Source organism: Hemiscyllium ocellatum, chromosome 12 (assembly GCF_020745735.1).
Source record: "Hemiscyllium ocellatum isolate sHemOce1 chromosome 12, sHemOce1.pat.X.cur, whole genome shotgun sequence".
Classification (NCBI taxonomy): Eukaryota; Metazoa; Chordata; class Chondrichthyes; order Orectolobiformes; family Hemiscylliidae; genus Hemiscyllium; species Hemiscyllium ocellatum.
This window is the reverse complement of record NC_083412.1, coordinates 27,496,071-27,518,225: the sequence shown is the minus strand read 5'-3', so window position 1 is coordinate 27,518,225 and position 22,155 is coordinate 27,496,071. Positions and strand designations below refer to the sequence as shown.

Here is a 22,155-nt window from a genome sequence, read left to right as displayed (position 1 = left end):
TTAGCAGTTGGCTCCCTCTGCCCTCTATCCATGCACTGAGAAAGGACCTGGGATTGGAGCATTTGTGCCCCCTTGTGACCCATACAGGATTTTCATGTCTTTTACACGTGTGTTTCCCCAAGCAGACAGGTGGAGTAAGCACAGGGTGAGGGGAGGGCTTGATATGAACAAAGACTGCTTTAGTTCACAGCAGTTGGATGTTCAGAGGAGTGCTTTTGATTGTTTTCATTTAGTTTATTCCATATGTTTTTATCTCTGACATAAAAGGAAAAACACAGCCCATTTCCCCACATTAATAAGTCATCATACTTGAGCGGGAGTCTTCTCATGGCTTTCCTAGCATTGCTAACTTTTGAGAATTCCAAATACCTTCGCCACCTTTGTAATTTAGCCAAGCTTATAACTAGTGTTTCCTTTTTTCCAAAAGACTTTGTGCAATTCTGTCTTTTTTGTTGTCTCTCCTTTTCATTCCATGAAGAAGACAGAGTTTATTTAGCCAGTTTGTACAATTTTTCCGAGCTGTTCCCAGAGCTAATCTCTGCTTCTTCTAGCTTTCCTGTTTATATCACAAAGACCAGCTTCTTACTGTTGTTCCTTGGAAGGTCTAACTGCCGTTGCACAGTGAAGGAGCATGTGTAAACACATCTTATTCCATTAAATGTAATTATACTGCAGTTGACGTCTGGATGATGGATGTTGATGTAAAATATGTCTGAGCCGATGCCTCACAGTTACCTTCTTCAGATTTCTAACGTGTACAGAGCCATTGAAGAAAAACATGTTGTTGCAACCTAGAATTAAGATATTTAAGTTTCCACGAGGCATGACAGATTTGTCTTATTTAAGGAAATGGTTCTATAAAGGTTAATGTTCATGTTGCATTGACCCCCATCCATTCTATTGAGCTGTGCATGGAGACAAGGGGCTCTACTCCCACTTTTGGAAGGAGTGCATGTATCTTTATTCGTCCTCTAAAGTCCTAGTATTTATGTCTGACCAAATGTAATTTTATTTACTATCATGTAATAAATCTTCACGTTCTCTAAGAATAGTGCCTTTTCTGTAGATGCTGTATGGTGATGCATCCTCTGCTATTGTTACAGATTAGACCAGATCCCCCTCAAAATATTTTAAGAAGGTAGCCTAGATCCTAACATATATTTTTCTTATTTTAAAGGTGAATGTGGAGTGCTGTGTTCCAGATGAAATGTGACTGGTCAAACTATTCAACATTAAGCAAAAACATAATTTATTTAAACCCTGTGTAGTTAAAATACAAACAAAAGAAAGAAGAATTCAGTATAACTTTTTTGGAAAACTTAACTGAATAAAAGATACATTAACCATTACCGATTAACTGTTCCAACATAGTAACATCACATAAACACACTCTCTTGGCAAAAAGATAAATTCAAACACAGATTCTGACATGCAGTTTTCTAATCCAGGAGGAAAAGGGAAACATCAAGGGAAAATTCAGAGTAGCAGCCAGGAGACATTCACTGAATCTTCCAACTCTGAGACCCCAATAGCTTCTGATGTTACTGATAAACCAAACCGAAAACCTAATTTGAGAGAGCTGGCCACACCCATTCAAGCTGTTTTATTTTTCAAAGAATCAAGGCCTGCCAAGCCGTTTAGTCAAGACGTCTTCATGAGGCAGCACCCCTCACTGCCCTAGCCTTAACAAACTCTCTTCAAAACAAACAGGACCAAATCATCGTCACATCATTAATCACACAATAGGCCAAGACAAAGGAAGCTTGGTAGTGGTGAACCACTTAAAACAGCCCTTATTAGTCAGTACCACATATTGGCAGAGGTGGTAAATTCCACAAGGTCCATGAGTGGTCACCTGGGGAAATACCACAAGATCCAGAAACGCAGGGTTGTGGTCTCCGGTATTTGATGCTTTGTACACTGATCCTTGATTGTCAGGAACCTGGAATGAAGAAACTGTTTTCTAAACATTAGGTACAGTTGGTTTTGCTATAATGCGTTTCTTCAAAGCAAATTGGCTATAATGCAATTGAAGAATTTAGGCCATTATTTGTACAATATGTATATTCATAATACAATTCCGGCCCCATTAGTTTAAATGGTTCGGCTATTGCATGATTTTCTCAACACAAAGGAACGGAACTATTGTGTTACATCAGAAACAACTACTGTTATAGACTTCTATAAACACCAGACTGCTGCTTGTGGGAACTTTTTAAAGCAGCCCAAACCATTTGACCTGTAAAATTGTTGGGTAAATTCAGGTCCTGCTTTAATTTTCAAATTTTAAGCAGCAAGACAATCCGTATCCATTCAAAGGGCCAGACATTGCAACGCGAGCTGTGGGCCCCCCGAAGGACAGTAAAGTATCAAATCCCCAGCAAGAAACCTGCCACGAGGAGCACCCAGAAGGACTAGCCAGGGAGGAGGATAAGGACACCTTTCTTAACCGAGTGGCACAAACTCCACTCGAACAGACGGAGTCAATAGAGGAGGTAGAGGAAACGACAAAGGCAGAGGAGTGGATACTGGTGTGAAACAGCCAGGAAAGGAAATCTCATTGGGTCCCCACAAGACCACAGCGCACTGGAAAGAGACACCTGCATGTTGGACACCACAGCAGATGCTCTGATGCTGAAGACACGAAGAGGGATGGCCACCCAGCAGTGAACAAGGCCCAGCACCACTCCACCCTCAGCAATTTTTCCAGCCTCAGGCGACTGTCTGTGTGGCATTTGCACGTTCTCCCCGTGTCTGCGTGGGTTTCCTCCAGGTGCTCCGGTTTCCTCCCATAGTCCAGAGATGTGCAGATTAGGTGAATTGGCCATGCTAAATTGCCCGTAGTGTTAGGTGCATTAGTCAGAGGGAAATGGGTCTGGATGGGTTACTCTTCAGAAGGTCGGTGTGGACTTGTTGGGCCAAAGAGCCTGTTTCCACACTGTAGGGAACCTAAATCTAAAAATGTTATGGTTATGTCCTCAAAGAACGCAGTCACATTTGGGATGTGATTTCCCATGCACAAAGCCATTCTAAGCATTTTGCTATGTATGTATCCTCAAATAGATGAGAATTTGTGATACTTTTCTGAATCCCATATCTATTTATCTGTATATAGAGAAGATTGTTGAAGTATGGAAACATACTAAAACACATTGAGAGACAATATGATGCAATGGAAGATAAAATATTTATTTCATCTTAAAGACATATGTTCAATTGAACAGTTGTGTGCTATTGTCCACCAAAGAATATAATTGTTAATACATACTGATAGTGATGTTGAATTTTACTATTCATTTTATGCTGGTATAGTTGTTAGGGTGGTCATTTAAGCTTTGCCTTGCCATTAAACTACCCCATCCCTATCTCTGCTGCTACCATTTATTGGATATGATCATGTTTCCATCAGATGCTTCCAACAACTTTGCTTTTAGTTTACTCTGTATAAATTAAAGTTGTGTTGTTTTATTTATTTTGCTTCATGTGCCGCACTGCACAATGGAGGGAAATGAGTGACCTGCTCCCATCTTATTGCCAGTCGTCCATGCACCACTCACCAGGAGGTGTATGTGAGTTATGTGCTCTGCGCTCCTATTTTCTATGAGCAAACTTCTGACCTTGAGCCAATGACTCCAAGATCAAGCGTACGATTTTCAATTTACCATCTTCAGCAATGTGTTCCATCACTCTGTAATGTGTTGACATAATTCACTATTGCTCTGCCATGCGTTACTTTTTACAGACATGTCTTCTATTCTCACCCAACTCACTCCTCAAAATAGATTAATAGATCCAGCAGCAGCGTGTTGAAACTCTGCAACCTGAGGAGAAAAAGATCAGATGCTGATTTTTGACTGATTTTTTTCCAGATTTACCTGCCTTTATTGGAAAGGGTCGATACTTATAGCAGTACAGTTGATGAGCACCCAGAGTATTTAGGAAAGAGCATGCAACCCATTGACAGTTGTTATGGCAACCATTCTTAAAGATGAAGTCTGAAGCAGAAGGTGGGGGGGAGCGGTGGACAGCTGGAACGAGCCAAAGAGGAAGCAAAACTGAAATGATCACTGGATTGCCAATTAATTAAGATACTTTAAAGGTTAGGTTTTGCTATGCAAGACTTGAGTTTTAATTTTTTTTTAATCTATTTAGAATTGCCTCTTCCTCAATTCCCTGCACTGAAGATTGACAATGAGATCCAAAAAGGAAACCTGTCCCAAAGTACAGAAATCCATGGGCAAGTGGGGCGCACAATCTCATTAGTGAGCTCCGCCAGAGGCATAGAGACTGTGGCAGGAAAAGTGGTAAGTGTTCAGATTTATGAAAACAGCAAGGTAAGTCACCTCAAATAAATTTACAAAAAGCATCCGAATTTGCCAATGGAATGAGTACTTCCAAGATTGTGGAAAGAAAAGAGAGGTCAGGCAATTGCAATCTGCATCTGGGCAATACCAGCATTTGTTACCAAACCCTACTTGCCCTGATACCATTTAGTGAATAGCTTACCAGGTCACTTCACAAGGCAGTTGATAGGCAATCATGAGGGGCATAGATAAAGTGAAAAGCAAGGGTTTTTCCCTTAAGATGGGGGAGTTCAAAACTACGGGGGCTATGTTTTTAAGGTGAGAGGAGAAGGATTTTAAAGAGGACCATGAGGGGCAACTTTTTCCAAAGAGGAGTTCGTGTGTGGAATGAATTGCTCGAGAAAGTGGTGGATGCGGGTACAGTTACAACATTTAAAAGACATTTAGATAAGTTCATGATTAGGAGGGATTTGGAGGGGCAAGCACAGCTCCTGGGACTAGTTTAATTTGAGAGCATAGTTGGCCTGGACTGGTTGAACCACCGGGTCTGTTTCCATTCTGTATGACTCTATAACTGATATCAAAAAAGAAATCTCTCCTTGAAGCGAACAATGTTTGTTTAGAATAACTTTCCAGGATGTTTAATAGAGTTTCAATCACTGGAACTGCTTGAGTATAATGAGATGCCCTGATTCAACAGAAAATCCAGTAGAGGAATGAAGATTTACATGAACTAATATCCTTCTCCCATGTGTGACTTGCAATATACAAATAATAGGCCACAAATCTGCTGAAAAGGTAAAATATTTGCTGTCACTAATCCTTATCCCAACCATGCAGTGTGTACATTTGCTCCCAGATATCATCAAGAAGATGGGACAGTTAGCTGGTTATGTGACAGAATTGGTTTTAAAGCAGAAAATGTGGGCTTGTGTGTGTGGAAATATTAACAAAGCATTTCCTGATCAGGACCAAATTCAATAATTTCAGAAATTAAGTGCACAACGTCCAGAAGATTGCAATACTTCATTCTGCATTAACCTCACCAGTAAAGGTTCGGGTGATGACACCACTTACGTGTTCAGTATGGAACTTAGTTAGAAATGTTTCAAGAAAAACTTCGTTGAAGTGGGAAGATTTGAGTCCTACATGAGGAGCATGTTTCATCATTCCAGCCACTACTTGATAGTCTCATGGAATTTAACGAATAATGAATCGCCCAGAATTAATATAGCAGTAGACACTGTTTTCCATTTTTGTAAAATATGGACATTTTAATAATCCATGATTTGGGAGGTGGTGATACAGTGAGACTGTAAATTGATTCATAATCCACAACTCCAGGCGAATATTCTGGGGACATGCTTTCGAATCTCACAAAGGCAGACGGTGAAATTTGAATTCCATAACAATCTGGAACAAAAACATAATCTGTTGGTGAGTGTGTAACCATTGTTGATTTGGCATAAAGCCATCTGATTCACTAAAGTCCTTCAGGGAATAAATCTGCCATCCTTACATGTGACTCCAGACTCTCAGCAGTGTGGTTGACTCTCAACTGCTACCTGGGCAACTGGGGATAGGCAATAAATGTTGACCTTTCGAGTGATGCCCACACCCTGTGAACTAAATGTTTATATTTAAACTGCATGTTAATATTGAATCCAGCCCTATGTAAGGTTTGGCCATGGTAACACAAATGATAGGATAATTTGCTGCAACATCAGGCTTGAAAAATAAGGGAAGCGAAATCCGAGCCCTTGTACTTTTGAGAAGTCATAGCAACAAGTTTAAGGATTCTGGGTAATCCAAGATGGAGGATGGGAAAAACTTCTGGCTGTAAGAGCTGCTCCTTTTTTTTTGAGGTATTTTAGGTGTTGGAGGTGATTTCCTTGAACTCCAGGAGCAGCAATTACTGTTTTATATGCTGTTGCATTGTTTTGGGACTTAGGGAAAAAAAGTCAAAATAACAGCAGTTTAAAAGGGAGAAGAGGAGACAAAGGAAGCACACGGTGAGGACAGTGCAGGAGAGAGAGAGAACCTGCACAGTTACCGCCTTTGCTGTTTGAATTCGTGTATCGCTGGACATCGGGGTGCATCTGGGAAAATTAACAAACAGTGAAATTCACAACTAATCTTGGAGGAACTGTTGGGTGAAGTTCACAGCACAGAATCAGATAAGTTAATTGTTGTTTTAAGTCTGTCCAAGAGAAAGGCTGCAGTAGTGAGTACTTTGGGTTCTTTCTTGATTTTATGTTTTTGGAGATAAGTCTCTTGATTAAACTTAAATTAATAGCTATGGCTTACATTTTAACTTGGGGCAGTGTTTTGTAGAGGAATAAGACGGTGTTATTTTCTGGGTCTGTAGATTGAGAAGGAGCAAAAATGGCCTTTGCAGTGATATGTATTTCGTGTCAGATGTGGGAGTTTAATGAGAGTTTAAGGGTTATGGTGGATTATATCTGCCATAAATGCTGTTTGATGCGAATCTTATCAAATCGAGTGGATCAGTTGGAGAGACAGATAGAAGCGATGAGGAATTTGCAACAGCAACAGTATGTGATGGATGGCAGTTATAGGAAGGGGGGACAGTCTCAGATACAGTCACATAGATGGGTTAACTCCAGGAAGGGTAAGAGAGGTAGGCACCTAGGCAGGAGTCTGTTGTGGATATACCCATTTCAAACAGATATGCTGTTTTGGAAAATGTAGGGGGTGATGGATTCTCAGGGGAACGTAGCACAAACAGCCAAGTTTCTGGTGTTGAGACTGGGTCTAATGCAATGAGGGGTACGTCGGCTTCCAAGAGATCAATTGTGTGAGGGAATTCTGTAGTCAGAGGTACAGACAGACGTTTCTGTGGCCAGCAGAGAAAAAGCAGAATGCTGCGTTGTTTCCCTGGTGCCAGAATCAAGGACACCTCAGAGAGGGTGCAGAATGTTCTCATGGGGGAGAGGGGCCAGCAGGTTGAGACTTTAAAGGGAGATTGCAGAGAGTTATGCAGAAATTTAAAAAGATTAGAATGGTGCTGGAAAAGTACGGCAGTTCAGACCGTATCCGAGAAGTAGTATAATCGACGTTTTGGGCCTGATTTTACTGCTCCTTGGATGCTGCCTGAACTGCTGTGCTTTTTCAGCACCATTCTAATCTAGACTCTGGTTTCCAGCAACTGCAGTCATTGTCTTTGCCTAGAAATTTAAAAAGGAGGTCCTCAAGGGTAGTAATATCTGGATTACTCCCAGTGCTATGAGCTAGTGAGGGCAGGAATAGGAGGATAGAGCGAATAAATGCATGGCTGGTGTATGGGAGAAGGATTCACATATTTAGATCATTGCAATCTCTTTTGGGATAGAAGTGACCAGTGCAAGAAAGACGGATTGCACCTAAATTGGAAGGGGGCTAATATACTGGCAGGGAAATTTGCTCGAACTGTTTGGGTGGATTTAAATTCGTAAGGATGGGGGGGTGGTACCCAGGGAGATAGTGAGGAAAGAGATCGATCTGACATGGGTACAGTTGAGAACAGAAGTGAGACAAACAGTCAGGGCAGGCAGGGACATGGTAGGACTAATAAATTAAACTGCATTTATTTCAATGCAAGGGTCCTAACAGGGAAGGCAGATGAACTCGGGGCATGGTTAGGAACATGGGACTGGGATATCATAGCAATTACGGAAACATGGCCCAAGGATGGGCAGGACTGGCAGCTTAATGCTCCAGGATACAAATGCTACAGGAAGGATAGAAAGGGAGGCAAGAGAGGAGGGGATGGCATTACAGTTGTGCTGAGCAAGGATATTCCTGGAAATGCATCACGGAAGTTATTTGGGTGGAACTGAGAAATGAGAAAGATCACCCTATTGGGATTGTATTATAGACCCTTAATAGTCAGGGGGAAATTGAGAAACAAACTTGGAAGGAGATCTCAGCTATCTGTAAGAATAATAGGGTGGTTATAGTAGGGGATTTGAACATTCCAAACATAGACTGGGACTGCCATAGTGTTAAGGGTTTAAATGGAGAGGAATTTCTTAAGTGTGTACAAGACCACACTTGGTTCTAAATTGGAGAAAGGCCAATTTTGATGGTATTAGAAAGAATTATTGAAAGCTGATTGGAGGCAGTTGTTAGCAGGTAAAGGGATAGCTGGAAAATAGGAAGCCTTCAGAAATGAGAAAACAAGAATCCAGAGAAAGTATATTCCTGTCAGGGTGAAAGGGAAAGCTGGTAGGTATAGGCAATGCTGGATGACTAAAGAAATGGAGGGTTTGTTTAAGAAGGAAGCATATGTCAGGTATAGACAGGATAGATCGAGTGAATCCTTAGAGTATAAAGAAAGTATGAGTATACTTAAGAGGGAAATCAGGAGGGCAAAATGGAGATAGCTTTGGAAAATAGAATTAAGGAGAATCCAAAGGGTTTTACGAATATATTAAGGACAAAAGGGTAACTAGGAAGAGAATAGGGCCCCTCAAAGATCAGCAAGGTGGCCTTTGTGTGGAGCTGCAGAAAATGGGGGAGATACTAAATGAATATTTTGCATCAGTATTTACTGTGGAAAAGGATATGGAAGATATAGACTGTAGGGAAATAGATGGTGACATCTTGCAAAATGTCCAGATTACAGAGGAGGAAGTGCTGGATGCCTTGAAATGGTTAAAGGTAGATAAATCCCCAGGACCTGATCAGGTATACCTGAGAACTTTGTGGGAAGCCAGAGAAGTGATTGCTGGGCCTCTTGCTGAGATATTTGTATCATCGATAGTCACAGATGAGGTGCCGGAAGATTGGAGGTTTGTAAATGTAGTGCCACTGTTTAAGAAAGGCGGTAAAGACAAGCCAGGGAACTTTAGACCGGTGAGCCTGACCTCGGTGGTGGGCAAGTTGTTGGAGGGAATTTTGAGGGACAGGATGTACATGTATTTTGAAAGGCAAGAACTGATTTGGGATAGTCAACATGGCTTTGTGCATGGGACATCTTGTCTCACAAACTTGATTGAGTTTTTTGAAGAAGTAACCAAGAGGACTGATGAGGGCAGAGTGGTAGATGTGATCTATATGGACTTCAGTAAGGCATTTGACAAGGTTTCCCATGGGAGACTCTCATGGAATACAGGAAGAACTAACCATTTGGATACAGAACTGGCTCAAAGGTAGAAGACAAAAGGTGGTGGTGGAGGGTTGTTTTTCAGACTGGAGGCCTGTGACCAGCGGAATGTCACAAGGATCGGTGCTGGGTCCTCTACTTGTTGTCATTTACATAAATGATTTAGATGCGAGCATAAGAGGTACAGTTGCTAAGTTTGCAGATGACACCAAAATTGGAGGTGTAGTGGATAGCGAAGAGGGTTATCTCCGATTACAACAGGATCTGGACCAGATGGGTCAATGGGCTGACAAGTGGCAGATGGAGTTTAATTTAGATTAATGCAAGGTGCTGCATTTTGGGAAAGCAGGACTTAAACTTAATGGTAAGGTCCTCGGGAGTGTCGCTGAACAAAGAGACCTTGGAGTGCAGGTTCATAGCTCCTTTGAAAGTGGAGTAGCTGGTAGATAGGATAGTGAAGAAGGCATTTGGTATGCTTTCCTTTATTGGTCAGAGTATTGAGTACAGGAGTTGGAAGGTCATGTTGCAGCTGTACAGGTCATTGGTTAGGCCACTGTTGGAATATTGTGGGCAATTCTGGTGTCCTTCCTATCAGAAAGATGTTGTGAAACTTGAAAGGGTTCAGAAAAGATTTGCAAGGATGTTGCCGTGAGGGTTGGAGGATCTTAGCTACAGGGAGAGGCTGAACAGGCTGGGGCTGTTTTCCCTGGAGCATTGGAGGCTGAGGGGTGGCCTTATAGAGGTTCACAAAAGGATAAATAGACAAAGTCTTTTCCCTGGGGTCAGGGAGTCCAGAACTAGAGGACATAGGTTTAGGGTGAGAAGGGAAATATATATAAAAGAAACCTAAAGGGCAACTTTTTCACGCAGAGGGTGGTACGTGTGTGGAATGAGCTGCCAGAGGATGTGGTGGAGGCTGGTACAATTGCTACATTTAAGAGGCATTTGGATGGGTATATGAATAGGAAGGGTTTGGAGGGATACGGACCGGGTGCTGGCAGGTGGGACTAGATTGTGTTGGGATATCGGGTCGGCATGGATGGGTTGGACCGAAGGGTCTGTTTCCATGCTGTACATCTCTATGACTATGACTCTGCTGCTATTTTAGCATGTCGTCCAGTTCAAGTAATTCTTGATGCTGGTTCCGAGGGACACTGTGTCCTGGCAATGTGGTTTGTTAATAATGAAGGCTATGTATCAGAATAAGCTGGAAAGATATTTTTGAAAATGGGACTGCAGAAAATCAGTGTGCCGCTGTCAGTCCCAAGGTTAAGCAACTGTCCAATGTGAAAATAGTAACTTCAGCTGTTCACTGTTGAGCTACTTAGCAATGTATGAGGCTGCTTTTGTCAGTGGTGGTTTGACATGAAGGGAGATTTGATATGCAGCATTCAAACAATAAAACTGGCCTTTGTAGTTAAAATAATCGTAACTTTTTTTTAACAAATGAACAAATGATAGGAGTCCAACATTTTCCCCCAGTACCTGACATACAAGGGGAATGGAGCTGATGGTTGCATAAGAAATACGAGGGAGAACTCATTGTCATTGCCAGGAGGTGGATATTAAAAACAAGGAGTCAGGGTCGTTCATTATTATTGTGGGTGAGATTTTGATCAGTAGGAGAGAGAAATGCAACCAAAATGATGAGTTCCCAGACTGAGGCAATTTGAACTAAAACAATGCCCCCACAAACTTTTGTTTCAGTTCAAGACCCAGGTCTTAATCAAATCATCGTAGAATCCCTACAGTGTGGAAACAGGCCCTTCAGCCCAATAAGTCCACGCCGACCCTCCAAAGAGTAATCCACCCAGACCTGTTGCCCTATATTTACCCCTGACTAATCCACCTAACCTGCATATCTTTGGACTGTGGGAGGAAACCAGAGCACCTGGAGGAAACCCAAGCAGACACTGAGAGAATGTGCAAACTCCACACAGACAGTCGCCCGAGGCTGGAATCAAACCCAGGTCCATGGCACTGAGACAGCAGTCCTATCCACTGAGCCACCATGCCGCCTCTCTACCTGTTGCTAGTGGCAGACTTGTGTTCATTGACACTGAATCATTGGTGAGCCTTGACTACGAGTACTGACATCTCCATTGTACTGTGGAGCTGATTTGAATTGTGTTTGTGCTTAGCATTATACATAAATGCACCCACTTTCTGATAGAAGTCACTGGATGGTGAGAAAGAGGGTAACTATGGTTAATCCCTCTAACTTTCCTAACCTTCAGGACAGTTGTAGTGCCTTGGCTCAGATCGTTCAAAGGTAGCACAGATCAGGAATTGAGTCTTTTGATCTGAAAGGCAAATCTCCTTATTCAATATGCCATCAAGACGACAATTTACACTTTGTGCAGCAGCACAGGAAGTATAGTTTTAATGAATAAGGTGTGTAAAAAAAATTATGAATGTATATATTTTTGTTATATCGTCAGTGGTGCCACTAACCAAAGGTGACTCTCTGATTAAAATCTGTTGGTTGAAGCACTGCAGTGTACCACCTCTGGACTGAAATATTACTCTGTTTGATGTGAAGCAGGAGCCCGTGTCTGCAGTTCCATTGCCCTTCAACTCTCCTCCTTCTTCACCATCATACCAAAAGAATCAAGCAGTAAGTGGAGATGGGAGACCAAGATTTAGTTTTGATCAAAACCAAACAGGTAGGTTAAAGCTCAGTGTTTGCTTGTTTATGAAGTGGAAAGGTCTTCCACAAGGATTGAATGACAAAGAGTTTTGTTTTCATATTTAATCTTTTTTTTTTCTCTGCCAGAATCTGTCAGAAAAATCTGATGTTGTTCTGGGTACCCATGTCATAAGAAAAATAATGCTTGAGGAAAATCTCGCTCTCTCGCTCTCCTCTTTCTTTCTCTCTCACTATTTTTCCTTTCGTTTTCTCTATCTCTCTCTTGCCTCCTCTCTTTCTCTTTCTCTTCCTCGCTCTTTCTCCCCCTCTCTCACTCTTTCTCCCTCGCTCTTTCACTCTTGCTTTCTCTTATCTCTCGCTCTTTTTTCTCTGTCTCTCTCTCTCTGTCTCTCTCTCTCTCTGTCTGTCTGTCTCTCTCTCTCTGTCTCTCTCGCTCTGTCTCTCTCTCTGTCTCTCGATTTCTTATAGTTGGTAGCACCATTATTGGTGATCATAAATTTATCTAGATCCTAATGCTACTGGTTTGCAAACAATATGAGGAGAATGAGAAGAAAACGTGAACCTAATGTGGTTGACTCCAGCACCTATTCATTGAAAACCTCTCCCTCTCTCTGTTATTTCAAATGTCGAAAATAAATTATGACACAATTCTGTGACTATAATTCAGTACTGGACGAGTGAGGGGAATTGAGTTTACACCAATGGTGCCTCTCAGTTGATGAATTCAGAGTAGATGATGTTTAGGAAACTCTTCTCCCCCCCCGCCCCCCCCCCTCCCAGCTGAGCTTTAATAACACCCCAGTGAGCCAAGAGCACCGGACCTGTTGACTGTTTCTCAGCAATAATTATCAAACAAGGTACGGTTGTAAAAGATATAGTGCATCAGATGGAAATGTAAGACCATAAAATGTAGGAGCAGAAGTAGGCCATTCAACCCATCGTGTGTGCTCCACTATTCAATGAGATCACTCAATTGATAATCCGCAATTCTACTTCCCTGCCTTTTCCCTATGATGCTCGACTTGTTAAAAGTCTGCCTGTTCCTTAGATAAGGGGCCTAAAACTGTTCACAGAATTCCAACAGTGCTCTGATTTAGTGCCTTATATAGGTTTAGCCTCCTTATTTTTGTAATCAGTTCCCTTTGAAATGAAGGCCAACATTCCAATTGCCGACCTTAATATCCACTGGGCCTTGCATGCTAGCTTTTTCAAAGTAGTGCATGAGGACTCCCAAATCTATCTTTGCTGTCGTATTCTGTAATCTTTCTCCATTTAAATAATATTCAAATTGTCTATTCTTCCTGCCAACTGCATTCCCTCACATTTTTTCCCAAGTTGTGTTCCATCTGCCAATTTTTTTGCCATTTGCTTAACTTCCCTCTGCAGACCATTTGCATCATCCTTGTCACTCGCTTTCCCCTCTATTTTTGTCATCTACAAACCTAGCTACAGCACAGAGGGTTTGTCAGTCTGACATAGCATTGGGACACAGATAGACCTATTGTTTAAAAAGCTGAGCTATCTTGAGAATGTAATTTAAAAGTTCTGAGATTTACATATCAAAGAACAGAAACCAGCATAATCCATTATAAAAGATTGTTAACTGTATCACATCTCCATGACACTGGACTCCTTTGGCTATAAATTCTGTGAGCATGATCTTAACCTCCACAGCCACCTGATGAAGGAGCAGTGCTCTGAAAACTAGTGCGTCTGAATAAATCTATTGGACTATAACCTGGTGTTATGATTTTTAATTTTGTCTACCCCAGTCCAACACCAGCACCTCCAAGTTATAGCTACAGTACATTTACTGTACATCAAAGTCAGTCATATACATGATAAATAATTATTGCTTGAACACGAATTCCACAAGTTACAGGTAGACGTCCGGAAATGCCCCCTCGTGTATCCTAACTCTGTCTTCTATTAGTTAGCCAGTCCTCCATCAAGTTCATATACTGCCTCCAAAACCATAGGTTCTCAATAAGACAAGAGACCAGCATGTGATACCTTTTATCAAATGCCTTCTCAAAATCCACACACATTACATACACTGCTTCCCCTTTTACTATCCTGCTTATTACCACCTCAAAGAATTCTTGAAAATGTGTTGGGTATGATTTTCTCCTTTGTGAAGCCATGCTAACTCAGCTTGATCATATGTATTTCTACATGATCTGTGATTACATCCTTTATTATAAACTCTAACATTTTCCCAATAACCGACATAAGCTAACTGGCCACTAGTTACCTTTTACTTGATTTCAACCCTTTTAAGTAAAAGTATTACTTCAGGTTTACAAACTTCTGAGGTTTCTCCGAAACTTAAAGATTGTTGGAAGATTACAACAGTGCACTGACTATCTCTGTGGCTATTTCTTTTTACATTCTGTCAGGTCCAAAGGACTTCTCGTCTTCAGCCCTAATAATTTCCTTAATACACTTTCCTTAATACATACTTACTCTCTAATGATAGTTATTGTAATTATTTCCACTCATCCTTTTGCCCCTTGAGTATTTGGTAAATTTAGAATGCTGTTAGTGTTTTCTACCGTGAAGATAAATGCAAAGTATTTGTTCACCATCCAGCATTATTTATGCAGAAGAAATAAAGGTATGATCTGATGTAGTTTGATTGAAAGATTCTGCTTAAGGAATTGCCTAGCCCTCAATAAATGTGTCGCTTTTTTTTTAAAGAGCTTCCATCTATTTACTATTTCACAGGAGGTAAGCATCACTGAGAAGGCGAGCACTTGTTGCCAACCTCTAACTGCTGTGGAGGTGATGGTGAGCTGCTGCCTTAGGGAGCCGTGGGTGTTCTGGTGCAGGTATTCCTGCCGTAGTATAAAGAAGAGGGGTTCCAGGACTTTGATCCTGAGCCCATGAAGAAACCATGATATGGTTCCTAATCAGGCTAGCATGAAATTTTGAGGGGAAACTCATTGGTGGTGGTGTTCCACATATCTACTGCACGTTGTGCTTCTGGTCAATGCAAGGTTATAAGAAAGAGCCTTGGTGAATTGCTGCACTGCATCTTGTGGATGGTACACCCTATTGATGTTTGGCATTGGGGAGAAGGCCATGAATGTTTTATGATGGTCAGTGGGGTGTCAATTAAACAGGCTGTTTAATTGATCTGGATGGTATTGGGCTGCTTGAGTGCTGTGGGGGCTGCAATCCTTCAAGTTAATGCAGCACTGTCCCTCACGCTCTGAGTATTGAGGAATCATAAGGCAAGGTAACCACTACAGAATTCCCAGCTGCTGACCTCCTGTCCAAGTGAGTGTGATAATAAACAGAGCTAATTTTTTTTTTTAAAATTGAAAGATAATTAATTTTTGGATATTTCTTTAATGTTCACCTACCTCTGAATCAGTCAAAATCATAAAATTAAATAGTGGGGGAAAAACACCAAGCATGAGACACAGTAAATGTATGGTAACTTGCTGTAGCTGGTCAGTACAATGCAACTTCATACCTCAGATTGAATAGCACCTAACTTTATTGTTTTTGTGTTATAGTCGCTCACGAAGGAAGCCCAACAGCAGGCTCCGTTGTATATCCTAGTGGACAAACACATGGGAACTATATATCCAAGCCTTCACTTCCTCACTCTATTTACTCTCGGGTAAGAATAAATGAGAGCCAAAAAACTTGTAATTTTTCTCTCAAGATTTTCAGCATAATTCGCTGAAACACAGCTAAATTTCTGTGCTTATCAAACAAAGTTCAAGAGTATGTCTACATGGAGATTTTGACAAAATACAAAGACTTTATCATCTTATAAATATACGCTTATGGGATGAAATTAACATTTACTGGTAAGGACAGGAAGAGATTTTCTGCCAACTGGCATCTCAACTACAAAACTGTTTATTGAACTCTGTTTCTTGAATGTGTTAAGTCAGTGTTCTGTTCCGGTTGTGGCAGTGGGGTGTGTAGGAGATTGGCAGGAGGTAGGGGCAAGTGAGAGAACTTTAAGATCAAGTAAACATAATGAAGGCTGTGCAGTTTTACATAATCTGACCCCTAGCTTTGATAACACTGAATAAGTTCAAGTACCTTTTTGAAATAAACCTTCATTATCAATACTTATTATCATTCCCTCTCCATTTTCTTTTATGTTGTGAAGACAGATTTAACTCTGGGAGCCTCCTTTTGAGTTTTTGACAGTACTGTGGAGTTTTAATTGGGACTGGTGTACACAGGCACCCCATTTGTCCTTCACGATATAGCTTGCTTGACAGCTCCCAGGGCTTTTGCAAATGCACAACAGTCTAGACTCCCATGGTCTGAAGATTAAACCCCTGTAATGGTCCAGGAAGCCTCACCCTTGATATGCTTGATAGTTCTCTTAAAGAGTTCATGATGCCCAAAGCCTTTGAAGCGAAGCCAGTGCCAGGCTGTAGACTAAATATTTTGCTTTGCTCTGCATCACTTCCAAATCAGCAAAATGTATTTGTAGCGGAGTGCTTTAACCTTGCACATAACTTGCAACTTGTACATAGGATTAAACTGAATTAAGATTTGATTTTGTTTTAATCCTTTCCACTGCATCCCAGTTTTTCATTAGCTTCATTACACTGCCACTTTAGTATGCTAAATGATCTGAATCGCCTGCCCAGCTCGCAGCCATGTTTGTGTGACACCAGCTGGAGTGTTTTATGACTGCTGACTGTTCTCCAAACTGCCTTCACATTAATTCTTAACGTGTGAAGTGGGAGGCGGTGGTGCTGGTGGTGGTGTTATGCAAAACACGAGGTTGTAAAATAAAATCACGCCACAAATAACTCAAGATGCTGAGCCTACTTTTACTGTTCTGATTAAACAGCCTTGAAAGCAGAAATGAAGACACCTGATCCTGTCTGCGTAGAGAGAGAGAGAATACACTGCTAGTTTAGTTTGCTCTTCTTCTCTTTCCCTGTGCCTATTACACAGAAAATAATTGGAACCATCAACCATCTGAAGTGGGGCAGACTGGATGAGGGAACATAAACCACCAGGCAACCTCACTAGGTTCTTGGTCAAGACTCCTTTCAGCTGTGTGCAACAGAGTATGTTTGAAATAATCCTGTCTCATGGGGAAAGGGGATGTTTAAACCAATTCAAACAACACCAGCAAGAAGAAGGGGGATACCTTGCTCATGGAATAGGAGAAGCTGGGTACTAAGTTTAAAAAGCAGCATCTAGGGGGTTGTAATTTGCCTGGATCGCAAACAGCCTGGTATTGGAGATAGTCAGAACAGGGAAGTGTTTTTTAAAAACTTGATCATGTGATATGGGTTTTGCTGACTGAGCCAGCATTCATTGCTGTCCCTGGTTGCCCTTGAAGGTGGCAGTAAACAACTGAAGTCCAGTTTAGACCCACAATGCTATTGGGGAGGGATTTCCAGGATTTTGACCTGTCACCAAAGTTGGAACAGTAATATACTTCCAAGAGGGGATGGTGAGTGGCCTGGAACAAAACTCTGCAGGTATTGGTGTTCCGAATTATCTGCTGCCCTAGCCCTTCCAGACCCTATTGGTTGTGAGTTTAGAAAGTGGTATTTGAGGACCCTTAGTGAATTGTCGCAGTGGAATTTGTCAATGGTACTAGGACAATACTACAGTTTTGAGAGGTTTGTCATAGTTTTTGCTTATTAAGAAAAGTTGCCGAGCATTCTACTCAGCCACTGGAGTAAACAGTGTGCTGAGACCTTGGGGTTTTTTAAAGGTGGAACAATAGCAGCAGCCCAAGTTCCCACAGAACCAGTATTTTCCATTTTAGCTGTCAATAGCAGTTGCTGCTGGGGTCTTGAAGCTGGATGTGCAAGCTCTTATTCCTCTCTCTGTTCTAGCTAAAAGTGGGGCTTTCTGCTAGAATTGCGTGTGAACCAATCCATTTCACTGAATTTGCTTTTGCCAAGGGTGTGTTTATGGGCTGTTACTCGATTGGAACAGTTGCTGTTTAGTAGTTAGATCATCCATTATTCTGTTAAGTTTTTCAATGGCATTAGGTGATTTCAAGTTCTTCTTTCTTTTGTTGTATTTTAACTCTGGTGTGGGAATAAAGTGTGCTTTGCTTCAAATCTGGCAGTTTGACCCATTGAATTGCATTTAGAATGCAAGACCTGACTTGCCTTTAACATAAGATGGTAGGGTCTAGGCTATCCTCTTAATATGGTTTGGTCTTGTCCAGAACAGTACGTATTGCTGCTACTGAGTATCGGTGGTAGAGAGAATGATGCTTGTTTGTGGATGCGGTGCCAATCGGGGGGCTTCTTTTGCCTTGATAACATCAAGCTGCTTGAATGTTATTGGCGTTTGTAGTCAACCAGACAAAGAATATTCCATCACACCCTTGACTTGTGCCTTGTAGTTGATTAGGCATTAAGGAGTCAGGAGGTCAGTTACTCGCTGCAGGACTCCTAGCATCTGACCATCTCTTTTGGCATGGTATACATATGGCTAATCCAGTTCAGTTTCTTGTCAATAGCAACCTCCAAGATGCTAATGGGACGTTCAACAGCCGTTGAATGTCATTGAGTTAACATGTGGTGAAAGAGCTTGTGTGGGGAGAAGGGGTTCCTTTTCCAGACACTCTGGCATCAGTACTGAGACAAATTCAGGCTTCACCTGAACCATGCAGACCCCAGTGTCCCGGAGGAAGGGGCCTACAGGAAATTGGCGAAAGGATTAAACTAATAAAATGGGCAGGGCAATGAAAAATCTGTAAATATAGACGTTACAAAGAGCATTGGACAGATTTAACAAAAGGAGCACAAAAATAGCGAAGGAATAACTAGTTACAGGCCAGAAGTAAAACCTATACTTAAAATTCCAATGCAAGGAACTGCTATTAAAAAAATTGAAATTATTAAACAATAAGCTAATCCATTAGTACATCACTGCACACACTGTCTAATAAAACAGTGAATCGGTACTCAATAAAAAGAGGTTCCAGATAGAGGTGGAATTACTGAGATATAGGGGCTAAAAATATTCAGTTCAAAATTGCTGGACGTAACACTTTTAGAAAAGAGCATGGGCAAAAGGATACGCATGTGCTGTTTGTTTTAGCGATAATGTGATGGCAGTAGGAAAAGCATGCTACCAACAGTAAGGCAGAAATAGAAATGCCAGTAGAAATAAGAGATGGGTGAGGATCGGGTGTGGAAATGAGGGGTGTCTCCAGGCCACCTAATGGAAACCATGTGAAGGTGGACTGGGGTGGACGAAGTCAGAGGTCACACGATACCAGGTTATAGTCAAACAGATTCATTTGAAATCACAAGTTTTCTGAGCACTGCCCCTTCGTCAAATAAAGTGCACTTCACCACCACTGACACCCCCCAAAAAGTCACAAGACACCCCCCAAAATATCGAAAAACAACATTCTTGATCCAGTCAATTTGCACCTAGCAAACATTTCTGTTTGAGATAATTTCTAATTGCCAATAGTTTTAGCAACTTTGTCACATTTAAAACTAAAAATGCAAGAGAAAATGCCCCGAATGTTAGATGGATTCTTTTGGCAAGTAATAGACTAATTTTGTCTTTCTGTTCTGTGCTGAAGCAACCAACTGTACAACCAACAGACCCAGAAATACAGGAGGACCCTTCGGATGACACTGATGACCCCTGGAGGATAACAGAGGAACAGCGAGAGTACTACTTCAATCAGTTTAAAACATTGCAGCCTGATATGAAATCTCTCATTTCTGGTACAGTACTTTATTCAAAGCATAAATAACATACTGTGAATGAAATGGCTGCACTGTCATGATGCGGTTATTATCTCTTTGAAATTAATCTCTGTAAATCCAGTGAAAAGTAAAATTGAACTGGTCATAGAACAGGTACTTGTGCCCTTGCCAAAGTTGAACTTCATTGTTTCCACTCACACCTGAGTTTGAATCATCACGAAGTTTGCTCTTATTGATAACAGCCCTCGTCATAGAATGAGGGTTTCAATCTTTGCCATTTTAGAGGCAGATGTCTGTCATGAATCCAGCCCCATGGAAATAGGAATAGAGTTTCTCAAACTCTTTTCACTGACTGAGACTTGCAGCTGGCAGAAGGGCAAGCATGGAACCTCATCACTTCCAATGTGAGCAGAAACAAGACCCAGACTCCTGTCTCTGTAACAGTGCTGACTGTTTCTTGTTGCAACCGAATTACTATTTATTGGTAAACTCTCCTGTCTGCTGTCCATTTAACTAATAAACAGTGTGGTCTGTATCCATAATGTAAGGTGAAATAGTCAGAGTGTACAAAAGCAGTGATTTGTACAAAAGTGATTTCATCGCTTCACCCATTTTGTAATCAAACGTTATCTCTACCAAAATAAATAATCACCATTTAACTGAAATCAGCCGTCAGGACATTTTTGGAAAGAAATGTTAAAACTCCCTTGGGTAGCCAAATTGATTTTCAGGCCATGTCAGCGCATACATTTTAAAAACACGATTTACTGGTGTCGAAGATGCAATGGTGAGAATGACACTTCATCATCAACTTTACAACATCCCTCCCGTCAACTTCCTCCTAAGCAGTTCTCCCCTCTCTCTTCTCCCTGCATGTCGCTTTAGTCCTGCATTTTATTTAGAACTGGGACCTTTTTGATTAGATTAGATTCCCTACAGTGTGGAAACAGGCTCTTCAGCCCAACAAGTTCACACCAATCTTCTGAAGAGTAACCCACCCAGACCCATTTTCCTCTGACTAATGCACCTAACACTATGGCCAATTCACCTGACCTGCACATCCTTGGACTGTGGGAGGAAACCCAAGCATATAATGGGGAGAATATGCAAACTCCACACAGACAGTCGCCTGAGGTTGGAATCGAACCTGTGTTCCTGGTGCTGAGAGGCAGCAGTGCTAACCACTGTGCCACCCCAGCTTTGGTTTCAGTTCTTCAGCAGTCTGAGTGCATGGGATAGTGTGTCTCAATGTCAATTTGCACATACATCTAAATGTTCTCAGCAGCTCCTTTTGGCAGCCACAAGCCACCTTCTGCTGACGGGCCTCTGTGTTTGCCGTCCTCCCCTCTCATGAGTGCTTTCAGGCAACAGCTGTACTTATGCTGCAGAGAACTTCCAGCTGCAATTAATCGTTCCCCTCGTGGTCACAGATTTCATTTTTTCCCATTATGCTGAGAAATCGATGTTCCCAAATTCCTAGTACAAAGGAGAAAGTGAGGACTGCAGATGCTGGAGATCAGAGTCGAGAGTGTGTGGTGCTGGAAAAGCGCAGCAGGTCAGGCAGCATCCGAGGAGCAGGAGAATCGACATTTCAGACATAAGCCCTTCATCAAATAAGCCTTCCCTGATGAAGGGGAGATGCTGAAACGTCGATTCTCCTCCTCGGATGCTGCTTGACCAGCTATGTTTTTCCAGCACAGCCCCCAGTTGACATCTCTGGCCATACCTATGTCGAGCAGCCCTCTTTAAACCCGCTCCTGAATTGGATAGGCGCCCATTATCTTCCGCGTCCAAATGTCTTCCCTGATTCCACACCACCTGCTTCTGATGTGGTGACTTTCAAAGTAAGCTTTAAAAATGACCGATTTCTGGCATGAAGGGTTGTATCTTATGACAAATTGTTCAGCATTTGGGCCTATATTGGTTGGTGTTAAGAAGAATGAAGCGTGATCCTGCGGAACAGAAGATTCTGAGGGAGTGAGGCAAATTGAATTTGGAAATGTTTCCTTTTGTGGGATAGACTGGGACTAGGGACACCATTTAAAAGCAAGGGTTGACCATTTAAGTATTTTTGAGGGGAATGAGTCTGTGGGGCTCTCTTGTTACTCTCCACCAGAGGGTGGAGGGAGGGTGATGGAATATTGTTAAGAGGTAGATGTATCCTTAACTGATAAAGGTTCAATGGATGGACAATAAGCAGAAAAGTGGAGACAAGTAAAACTTAAATCAGCCATGATCTTACCAAATGGTGGAACAGGGTTGCAATGTTGAATGGCCTGCTCTTGCTTCTTGTCTTTATGCAACAATGAGAGCTAGCAATTCCTTTTTTGTGTGTGCGCGCAGAGTTGGCAAAGAGTTACGAACATGGAACTCTGACACAAAAAGTGCAGTAGTAAAATGGATGTG

At 41.7% G+C, this 22,155-nt stretch overlaps 1 protein-coding gene across 5 annotated transcripts in view; it reads left to right on the top strand.

Annotated features, from left to right (window-relative positions):
• reps2 (RALBP1 associated Eps domain containing 2) overlaps positions 1–22,155 on the top strand; it is a 196,472-nt gene that overhangs the window by 86,081 nt on the left and 88,236 nt on the right. For 4 of the 5 annotated variants that reach the window (XM_060832955.1, XM_060832953.1, XM_060832956.1 and 1 more), the window contains 4 exons: positions 4,153–4,304; positions 11,954–12,077; positions 15,586–15,692; positions 19,620–19,767. In XM_060832955.1, coding sequence (XP_060688938.1) covers positions 4,153–4,304; positions 11,954–12,077; positions 15,586–15,692; positions 19,620–19,767 — 531 coding nt within the window. The remainder of the gene's footprint in view (positions 1–4,152; positions 4,305–11,953; positions 12,078–15,585; positions 15,693–19,619; positions 19,768–22,155) is intronic. The other variant, XM_060832954.1, reaches the window with a different exon arrangement.